At 32.1% G+C, this 12,049-nt stretch overlaps 1 protein-coding gene across 1 annotated transcript; it reads right to left on the bottom strand.

Moving 5' to 3' along the window:
- Window positions 1-10,572: 10,572 nt before the first annotated feature.
- On the bottom strand, window positions 10,573-11,814 carry LOC128668551 (uncharacterized). The gene has a single exon (XM_053741712.1). The coding sequence runs from the start codon at window positions 11,812-11,814 to the stop codon at window positions 10,573-10,575; it is 1,242 nt and encodes a 413-aa protein (XP_053597687.1).
- Between the last annotated feature and the right edge of the window lie 235 nt (window positions 11,815-12,049).

Below are 12,049 nucleotides of genomic sequence, written 5' to 3'. Positions count from 1 at the left end.
TAGCTATAAGAACAACTCAACAAAACACTATATTCAAAGATCATCTTTTCCTTCAAAAAGGAATAAGTTAAATGAAAATAACCGTGACCTTGCTAAATCAGCAGAAAAATTTAAGATAGTATGACAAAATCAACTATGATTTATACTAAGCAGAACACGAAATTTATAATAATTTTTAAATCTAAGATACTGCCAGGAAGCATGAAAAAAAAATTTTTCGCCCATATTATAATCACAAAAACCTGTAAAAATCTCCCTCCACGTATTCCACACTTATAAATGACAATTATTCTCTATTTTAGCATATTTTTATCTTTTATTATTGTTAAAATCCATCTAATATGCGGATTATTCATGTAAAAGTCGTATAATCAATGTTATCAACGAAATAAGCTGTTTGAGAGAAAAGTTCCTTTGGTAGCCATAAGATGGTGCCACTTGCCGGTTAAGATCTACTAAGAGGAGATCAATACGACGGTCGATAATTAACATCTCATTGATGATACGTTATCGCGGGAGCTGCGAATGCGAGCAAAGAAGAGACCGATTAACCCCCACACGCCGAGCAGTCGTTATTCCTCACTCTCAACTCCTCATATCTCGCGCTCTCTCCCTCTCATATGCGGCCAGAGTCTTCAAATATTTAAAATGATAGTTAGTATCACTAACTCATAAATACCCTATTATTTAAATTATAAATATATATCTAGACCTTAAACTAAAAATTAGAACTATTCCAAAAAAAAAAAAAAAATAATAAAAAAAGAGAGGCTAATGTATTAAAATTAAGTTAAATAATGAAAAGAAAAGGGGGGGGGGATTATTAGTAAATAAATAATTTTTTTTTTTTACTAAAATGAACTTATAAAAATAAAGAAATAAATTGTGAAAAAAAATTCATAAAAAAAAGAGAAAGAGAAAAACTAAATTAACTTACCTTAAATTTACAATTAACATTAAATTCTAAAAACTGAACTAATTATAAAGGAAAATATTTTAAAAAGTTAGAAATAACAAAAAAAAAACCCGGTAAATTTATAACGTATACCGTAATTAATTTCCGCGACGGAGACGCGGATTAACCGGTAAACCGTATGCGGTCACCCACGTGTGAAAATAAAAATAATAAATAATAAGTTATAAACAATAGTGAAATTATAAATAATGAACTCTTGGAGTGCCTGAACCAGCTCCTCAGGCTGGGTTAGTGCACGCAGGCGCCAGACCGTTTATCCCAAAACGGACAAAATTTAATTCAGGGAGAAAATCTGCAAGGAATATCCGAGCAAGTGACACACGACAAAGCGGACAAACAATTGAGGAAAATAAAATAAAATGAATAATAATAAGAAAAGGAAAAAATTGTAAATATATAATAAATAATTATATTACAAATAATAAATAAACCAGAAGAATGAAATTAAGTAGCAGGAAAAGATCCAGGGAAAATAAATATTAAATTTTCCCCGACAGCTGTTGGTTTCCGTATTTTAATTTTAAACAATAAGCAATATAATTAATAATGTTTTACAATCAATAGTTTCTGTTAAATTAACCACAATAATGACACTCGGTGGTTATAAAAAAAAGAATAACATTATACAAATTCAACCCAGAATAAATATAATTTAATTTAATTAACACTGCCAATTTTATTATTAAAGGAAAGAAACCAATTATTCTACTTAAATTTTTCCAGACAATAAAAAAATAATAATAATAATCTTACTTTATTTTATCTCTCAACACGCTTGAGAGAGAGAAAGACACGGAATTTTTCCTCACTCACACTCAAAGAGAGATAAATTCCTCTATATGAAACAAATTTATAAATTTTAAATTAAAAATCTCAATAATAATTTTTATGACCGCTGGGGTACTAGATAATCAAAAGAAAATAATACAATGCTATGCAATTATGTTAAATAATAATAAACGTAAATAATAATTGATAATCTTATACAAATATTCTAAATAAAATAGAAAAATAATAATTATATTAACTCGGGAATTTTTCATCCGAGTGCTGACATCAGTGCTTGAGGAATGTATAAGTACTGCGTGTATTGTACAGCTATATACACTACTAATATGTATATATATATATGTATGTACCGGCAACGTTTCACGACGTTGCATACGCTTTATCAATATATATATATATTTTTACCAAATATTTTCACTAACATACGGAATAATATTTAATGATACTTAATAATAATTCTATCATGTATCATTCGATAAATAATTAATAAATACAGATAAATAATTTTCTCCGCGGCGACCAACAACTACCGGGGGAGGTTACCAAATGAAAAATATGATCCAGCGAAATAAATACAAAGTACTTACTCAAAAACAACAAATGATCAGCAAAATAATAATGAATTTTATAATAATGAAATACTATTCTTATTAATTCACCCAGTGAACTAATTTATTTTTAACAATAAAAAAAAACTTTATGGCTTAGCGACAAAAGAAAATGCACGTCCGTCCACAATGCGTCTCCGTATCTTTCTAACTTAATTGTCTCAACCTCCACCTGTTGGTCGTCGCACACATGACACTACTGTCCCCTTAATTTTTATTAAAAATTACATTTGTCAGCCCTGGGCCTTACTTAAATTAAATAAATATAAAATATAAAACATAAATACGCAGACAACTGAATGATACATAATTAAGTAATTAAATATATGAACTATTCATCTATATCTTTTGTCTCGTATAATAAATTAAATAATAATAGGCCGAATAATAAACATCACTTGACGTCCTCAGTTGGATGACAAGTTTAAACAAATGGTAATATGTTGACAATTGTTGGGGCATAAAATAACGCTGGATTATGCATCCCAACTAATTCAAAGTTATAAATAAATACTTAAAATAAACAGAAATCACGCGTTCGTGTTTTAAATCATAAATTATAAAAATAATACTAAATCACACATGTGCTCTTTCATACCCTCCGCGCATGCGCGAGCACCGTGTACGGACTGCCGTCTCATCGGCGAAATGGCGGAATGCCCGCGTAACGATTCAAATTTAAATTTATAATTAAAATAATTAACTTAAAACTAAATAAAATCAAATAATTTTAATCGTTACGTGACAAATTCTTCAAATAAAATTGTATATTAATTATTCACTTAATATATAAAAAAAAAAAAAAAAAATATTTGGATAACATATTAAGTATAATTTCAAAAAAAAGGTAGGAGGAAAAACCGCCAAGACCCAGATTTCGCCGACGTTAGGCGCCTCCAACTGAACTCGAGGGGGCGTAGAGGGCCAGGAGGCTCGAAAGTAATGCTCGACAACCTCGAACCCAAGAGGGAGAACCCCCACGATCTCCTTGATTTCGAGGAGTAACCTCACCCCCCACCAACGGATTAATCGGCCTCGTGAAAACATCCACGAGAATTCCAATTTCCAGTAACATCTGAAATGAAAAAAAAAAAAAACGTTTTTTTTTGCTAACGGTTTAGTAATAAATAAAAGTAAACATTACTTACATTAAACCCGAATTGGTGCTTCACCAGCTGAAACCAGGTCGAAAAACCCCGGTCGTGACGACCAGTAACGTACATGGTTATTCACTGTTACTTTCGCACTGACTATTCCTACTTACACATTGCACTGAGCATCAGCGGAATGCTTTTCGAGATAAGACGGTAGCCGGAGATCGAATTCTTCATGCGAACGCGGCAAAATCTATTCGCAATTAAATATCGCTAGATGTCGGCTAAATGCAGATTCGCACAACGCGAATGAATTATTCTCTCCAGCTAATTTCGCTAACTTTTTACAGTCTCAAGATCATCTATACACATATGCAAATGTGTATGCATCATATGCATGTAGAGCGATAAATCACATAATAATCTTATAATCCTAATTTTTGGTGAATATCTTGTGTAATCCATATATTTGAAAATAGTTATTATTTTGGTGATGGATAAAATAATAGATTTTAGAGGAAAACTTTATAAAATAATATAATAATATATAAAATCATATCATAAATATTTGCTATATATATATATTTAGAAAAAAAAAAAACCAAAAATAATCTTCCATATTTTATATAATTATATAAACTCATAGTTGTAAGACATTTTAGAATTGTAAGCGTTATCGCAAGCTTTTGTAAAAGAGGGGACATATGTTTAGGAAACAAAGAGAGTTCTGCAACCCTCTTACTTTCCAGGGGATTGTTATGTCCAAACAATTTTTTTTTTATTCTAATAATTATTTAAAAATAATTATTACAGAGCTCTTCTTTTAAAAAGCGCGCGAAAACGCAGCGTCAGCTTTTTCTACCTTTTTATGCGACAAAGAATAGTGGGAGGATAACTGCAATAAGTTGAACGAAGAATTAATAGACTGTCGTCACCTTCCACCAATGACAATAATTAAAAATTCCCCATTAATCGCCAAATCAAAGTTTATAAAAAGCCTGAGCACCTATAGCTCACGGCTAGTCAGTTCATATAACTTACGGTCCGCGAATATTCGAACGTCGACCTTTCGTGCACTCTTATTGCAGGATTCCGCCCCAGGCATTGAAAGGTCAATAAGAGGATCTTTAATATTTTCTATTTGAACCTTATCGCAGGAATCCGCTTCGGCGTTGAATAATCAATAAGGCATCCTAAACATAACACCTTTTTGCAGTCAATTATTGCAGGATTCCGCTTAGGCGTTGAAAAAGCAATAATCGACCTCTTTATCTATTAAAAATCTTCAAAGATTAATAGAAACTTCCGGTCCGATTGAAATAGTGACGCAAATCACGTGTATTTGCGATTCCATCTCGGGCTGAGTTATTTTGCGCATAAAATCACTTTTTAGATGTGTAAGAAGGACGCATTAAACATGAAATAAAAATCTTATAAAATTATCCGTGAATAATAAATATTCTTAAAATATCAATTGTTTAAAAATTGTGAAAAGGATTCATTGTTCAAGTGAATTGTAACTAAATCAGTGATAAAAAGTCAAAAATTAAAAGTTCAGCCTTCCGAGTTCCATTCGAGAGTAACACATAAGTTTACACTCTACTACCCCAGCCGCGCCCATCCAACCAAATCCTACAGGAGGAAGCTGAGTGAGCTGCAACGTTTTGGAGGGATCTAACCTGCCGTGACTAGGAAGAAAGAAACATCGAAAGGTAGGTGAAAGATTTAAATTCTATTCTTTCATAAGATAACGGGTTCAACACAAGATCACCAGTCTCTTCGGAGACGTTTTGGGTTCTTACTTTTCGAAAGATCCACCATGAATAATAAATTATAGGAAGATACCTCTTCCTCGTATTCTTTAATGCTGTCCGGAACCTCCAAATCGCTCATCTAAATTTTTCTATCGCTACCAAAGGGAGAAATCCCGGATAATTAATTCAAATTTAAACGGCGGACATAATAATAATAATTGTAATAATAATAATAATAATAATAATAATAATAATAATAATAATAATAATAATAATAATAATAATTATTATTATTATTATTATTATTATTATTATTATTATTATTATTATTATTATTATTATTATTATTATTATTATTATTATTATTATTATTATTATTGTTATTATTATTATAATCGTTTCGGTGGAATTCTGAATATAGGATCATGTGGCGAATATGTGTCCAATATCTCCGGATCGTGTTCAGTCACATTAATTTCATTTCCTGGATCTTCTTCTTCCGGTTCGGCACGAACCTCATCACACTCTTTAAATTTTGTGTAACACATTGCTGACCTCACGTAAAATGCAGCCAACAGCTGTGTATATCATCAATTGTTATTTAAGAGACATAAAAATTTAAAAAATTTTAAAATTTGTTACGTCAAAATAACACATATTAAGAGTAACGCTCCTGTTTAACCTTCGCCTAGCGAAATAACGGGGACGGAGCTATAAGGATGACTGTTAATTTAAAATTAAAATAAAATAAAAATGAAAATGTTTTGTTGTCTAAGAGATAAATTAAAATAATAATAATTAAGTAAAATAGAATTTAATAGATTAAGTAAAATAATAAAAGCAAAATTAAAACAACTTCCAAATTTATTTAAATCAAAACAATTATTTAAAAATTATTACAAAACAAAATTTAGTTTGCATTAGACAATTAAATGCAATTTACAATTTTACACTTTTATGAAATGGTTCAACTCTCGATTTCTCTTGTTATTTGATTTATTTAAAATCAATCAATTGTTATTTAAATATTTATTCAATTAAATTGTTACCTTGATTTATTTGATGATTATTATTGTTATCAATAATTATTTATTTGATTTTTTTGTTTTTTTGTTATTCTTCCTTCTTAACTCTTGATAATTGATGAAATTTTTTCAATATTGAATTTTATTTATTGAATGAATTATATTTAAATAATTCAACTTGAACTTGATAATTGATGGAATATTTATCAAAATGATTTTTTTATTAAAATGAATTATTATTTTTAATAATTCAATAATTATTCAAAAATATTCTGAATTACATTTTTATAATTCAGTTTATAAATATTTAAATCATATTATAATGATTTAATAAAATTAAAGACCTTGCCTTTAAATAATTAAAATTTCTTCAATGACGAATGAGCTCACTTAGGAAACTGAAATCTTTTTCGATTTTCAGAAGAGCTGTTACCAGGTAGTAACATCCCTTCCAATAATTATTTAAATATACCAATTATTTTATTGGCTATACTTAAATCAATATTTTTTTATAATGATATACCCTCGCCGTTTGCGAAATACCGAAATAATACCGGAATTATACGGTATAAATACTGCATAAATATGGTATTACTCGAGTTATTTTAGCCAGTTTTTTTACCGCATTATTACCAAAAATTTACGAAATAAATTCCTAACATTTACGGTAATAAAACAGAAAAAATACGGTATTTTCACAGAATTAAAACAGTAATTATACAGCATATTTATAGTATATTTTCGGCATTTTTGCAGCATCAAACCGTTCTACCCGAAAAAAAATTTATATATATGTTATGTTCCCGTAATATTTTATTGATTAAATTAAATTAATTATTTTTAATTAAATAATTTTATACAATGAAACGGAAATCGGTTATGATAAGAGAGTCGCCGTGGCTCGCGGGTAGGCAAAACAGATGACGATGCATGAGACCCGGGCTACGACGATTCTCTCACAGGGAACCTGAGATGCAGCGTCAACATTTTGTCAACTCTGTTGTCTTTATTATATTTTTATAATGACGAAATAGTCAGTCCTTCGAGAGAGCTCATGGAGCTCGAACCTCTGCTCTCTAGCTTTAATAAATTACAATTAATCCTAAATTAATCCAACCTTATTTTGGGCTGCCATTAGGCAGCCCAATACCCTACGACTCCATGGTTATTTTGGGCGCTGCTACCGGCAGCCCAATAATCCAAAAATCATCAATTAAATATTGGGCGCTGATACCGGCTGCCCAATAATTTACCCAGTCCTGGACACTGCCACCGGCTGTCCAGAATTCCTCAAATTTTGCATCCTCATAAATAATATGGAGACCAGATCGCGAACATATTTTAAAATCGCGAAAATTAAATTAAATTAATAATTAATAAAATAATCGACGACCACGGCCCACCAGGGGTCTATAGACACTCTAACGAGGCCAAATCTGGATAAAATTAAATAATTAAAAATTATTTTGATTTTTAATTAATTTTGGGTAATTTCCCAAAACGTAACATATAATTATATAAAATTTTATTCAGTTATATATAATTTTATATAATTATATAGAACCTTATAAAGTTATACATTAAATAAATGTCATGAAAAAAAAAATAATTATAAAAGTAGTTGAGCTGGGGGAGTTCACCCCCCCCCCGATAAAACAGATTGTGGGTTCTAATCCGTGCTGATTTACCGACCGAGGGTACGGCCGACGGTTGGTATATATACTGGTGGTTGGTAAGACCTGTTTTACCGACTGTCCTTAGATTAGCAGTCAGTAAACTCTGGTTTGGCAGATGGTAAGCTCGTATTAGCAGTCGGTAAGCTCTATTTTACCCACTGTAAATCATTCCTGAGCTCATTTTCAGGTACTGTTTGAGCTTTATGGAGGCCATTTTGAGCTCATAATATAGCTCTGCCGGTTGAATTGAGCTCGTTTTCGACTAGATGTCCCTTAAAGTCTGTTCTAAGCGGGAAATTTTGAAACAAAATAGACTTCGTGATGGCGATCAAGGCTGACGATTCTCAGTCTATAAGCTTTGAGCGTCATCACAAAGTAAATTTACACACCCATCCGGTTTTATATATTAGAGCTGGGGTGTGTAAGGGTACATGCGAGGAGCTTGCGAGGAGCTTGCGAAGTGCACGCCATCTATTATTTTAGTCCCCCCCCCACTCTTCTCTTGAATATTGCATCCTCTAACTGGCCTGGACTTGTTTTTCCTTTGTTTATGACGTCATCCAACAGGCTTGAACTCGTTTTCCTTTGTTTGTGACGTCATTCGACAAGTTTGAACTTTTTTTATGGTTTTGGGTGAGGTATCCTGGTCTGAGCGCTGAGCTCGAGAGCTCGCAACCAGTCAGTCTACGCTGAGAAGAGTTAAAGTGAACAGTTGGCGTGCCAGACCTTGTATTTATGGCTGAATTAACTGAAAGTGAAAAGATTTTTCTTCGTAATAATTACCCTTTTGCGGAAAGTTTTGAAGATCTCATTGAAGGGTTTTTTGGCGACGTGCCTTCTCCTGAGTCGATCGGTAAATTTATTGACGATATAATTGCATTCGCGAAAAACACGGAAATAATTCACAGTGTTCGATTAGAAGCATCGTGTATAAGCTGCCACGATAGGAGAATTTTGTCCAGAAGATAAATAAAAACTACTGAAAAGTTGGTAAAACTAGAAAAGCGTATGGCAAATAAATAATCACGATGAGTCGTTCGTCAAGGTATGTAGTAATAATTTTTTTTCTAATAACCTGCTTTATAGTCTTTTAATTATAATAACTAATTAATTAAACTTCTTTTTCAGACCTCATGTAAGTACGGATGTATGTTTTCATGATGCGCAGATCGACTTCGGGGATGTAATGGACGACGACAACGTTAATGACTTTGATCGTCATAACGAAGAACAAAAGAACGAAATCGATGTACAAGTGAAGCATTGGAAGAAATTATTACTCAGCTTCAAAGATCGCCGTGAGTACGAACAGGCTTGCCATAAAACTACGTTCATGTTAACCAAGCTATTATTTAATGCTAACAAACAGCATGGTCCTCATAATTGATTTTGTGGGTTTTGAGATGCCTGATGGCAAATTGGTGATGAAAGAACTTTGCGCTACTGATATTTATGATAAAGTGGGTGCATATGGAGTTGCACGATGTGAACATTGGTTGTTTGAACCACCTTTGGATCAAGTTGACGTTGCTGTAATGCAGAAAAGTGTTGATCACTGTGGACATCAACATTCAATATCATGGATAGCTGGTTTGCTACCATATGAATTATTGAAAGAAATTTTTGAAATTATGGTCAAACATGCACGATACTTTTACGTACAAGGTGAATGGAAGAAAAAATGGCTTGAAGATCTAATTGACACTGCTGTTCCAATTATTGACTTGGAAAAAATGAGGTTTTTCTCACTCTATCAAAAAAATGATTTCTTGAAACATCAATGTCCATATTCTGCTTATCATTTGAAGAAATTGGATACTTCATGCGCATTTCAAAATGTCCAAGAGTTCAAAAGATGGTTCTGGCATTTTTATGGAATGCAACCAACCTACGAGAAGTCAGTTCAGATCTTCAATCAATTGAAGAATTTACTGTGTATGGATGATCGAGATATCGCATGTCTTGATGATACATTTATCCTCGAAAATGCAGCCCAGCAAATCGATTTCGCTTGTCACAAACTACCAGAAGAATTAAAAAATAATGAAAAATTAATAGGCTATCAAAGGTGTCGGGATCATTGTACATTCAACGATGATATCCCCGATAGCTTTGCATATCCATTTAAAAAAGATTGCTCTAACTGTAGTACATTTTTTTAGTTTAAAAACAATATCTATGGTTTATTATGTATTTGAGGTTATGTACGGCTAGAATGTATATTTTTTTAGGTTAAGAAAAAAATACTATAGTTTATGTTGTATTTGAGGTTATGTACGACTAAAATGTATAGTTTTAGGTTAAGAATAAAGACTATAGTTTATGTAAGACTAAAATCTATATTTTAGGTTAAGAAAAATATCTATAGTTTATTATGTATTTAAGGTTATGTAAAACTTAAATGTATATTTTAGGTTATAAGTAATAAAAAACACTATATATCAATATAAAAAAAAAGTTTATTTATTTATAAATGTAAGTTTATTAATTAATACAGGTTCAATAATTATATTTAATTTATTAATTCTTTGTTTAAATCGTTCTCGATTTCTTGCTGCTTGTTCCCATTCGCCTCTTCTTGCTTGCTCGTGTGCAAATCTCCATACATACATGTAATGTGTGGTGGGTGTTGGATTAAATTTAACAGTCTTCATATTAGTTTTCGTACGATGCTGCTTATAGGATTATACTCGACTATGCGATCATGTATAATGAGACAATAAGCTGATGTCTGTGCAGGGAATTGATTTGCGGATTCAAATTCCAGACGAATGTCCACTGGTCCAGATTTTATCGATTCGTTTTGTTTCGAGCAATCGATAACGTACAGCGGCGCTTGTTTCAAAAATTTCTTCTTCGTTAGCAGTGGCTCAGGTTCTTTGTTGTAGTATGAAATTTGAAAATTTATGTACATGTCGCACAACAGAGCATATTGATTGTTTGCAATGTTGAGGTTTAAATTCCCATAAGGATAACTCTGAGAGTTTAAAAATAATTTTATATCTCTGATGTTGCAATGATCAAATACACTGGCATTTTTAGTTGCGTCATTTTTTCTTGCTGTTTGAAATCCAAGTATCACAAAACGTGGTGTCTCAAGCTGCGTAGAAGTTTTTACTGCCCGAATGTGCTTTGAAGTATTTGGCAATAGAGGATACTCGTACAGCTCCCAAGCACGAAAACTGATTGAGATAGCTGGATCACTTGTGATATAATTCAAAGCTTCAATTTTTTGTTTATCAGCCATAGTCACATACGGTACAATCCACTCGATTTTTTGCAGCGTAATTTTAACAGCTTCAGCATGAGCTCCAGCAGCAGGTGTGGCCACAACGTAGGCATTTAAATCAGCATTTGATCTTATTAATATTAATTCATGCTTTGCATTGATGACAACTTTATGGTAATCTTCAGCAAATCCAAGCAAAAGACTCAGTGGTATAGATACATCAAAGTAGCCATTGTCATTGTGTAATTTGTTTACAGCTTCATCTACAATCCAGCCTGAGTTCTCGAGTGTATTTTGTTGAGCAGGACTCAGTGATGTGTATCCTTTCATGAGACTTGTGATACCGACATTTTTATTACGATCAATCTCAACACTATTGAGCTCGTAGCGTATTTCTTTAAACATATGACAGACTGTCATGTTGACCATGTGAGTAGTTGCACTTACAGCTATACCATCAGACTTTGTGAATTTTCCGTACACATGTAGTGTACTCTTACTTGGAAGTAGACACAAATCTTGATGTTGAACAGCAATTCTTATTTCATCGCAGTTGTTGAATGTTGATGGAGCATACGGGAGATGAGCATGCGCTTCATAGTGCGCAATTGACTTATCAAAAATAATTTGTCGTTGAATATTTAAGATTTCCGCCGCCGCCATGGTCGTGTACACGTCAAACAACAAAAATAAATTTTTATTTTCTTAATTTTCCACGTAATTTTAGTCCTAGGCTCTGTAGAAACTGAGCGTTCTGATGTGTTAACACCTTGTGAGGTACTCGGCGACTGATGTTGCTCGACCATGTTGCTATCTTTTTATAGCCAGCACCACTTTTTGTCTCATACACGATACCCATTATTTTATAGACTTTATATGCAATCTTATGGTTATCGTC

This window comes from Microplitis demolitor, chromosome 9, assembly GCF_026212275.2.
Source record: "Microplitis demolitor isolate Queensland-Clemson2020A chromosome 9, iyMicDemo2.1a, whole genome shotgun sequence".
Lineage (NCBI taxonomy): Eukaryota > Metazoa > Arthropoda > Insecta > Hymenoptera > Braconidae > Microplitis > Microplitis demolitor.
This window is presented reverse-complemented; position numbering and strand designations above follow the sequence as displayed.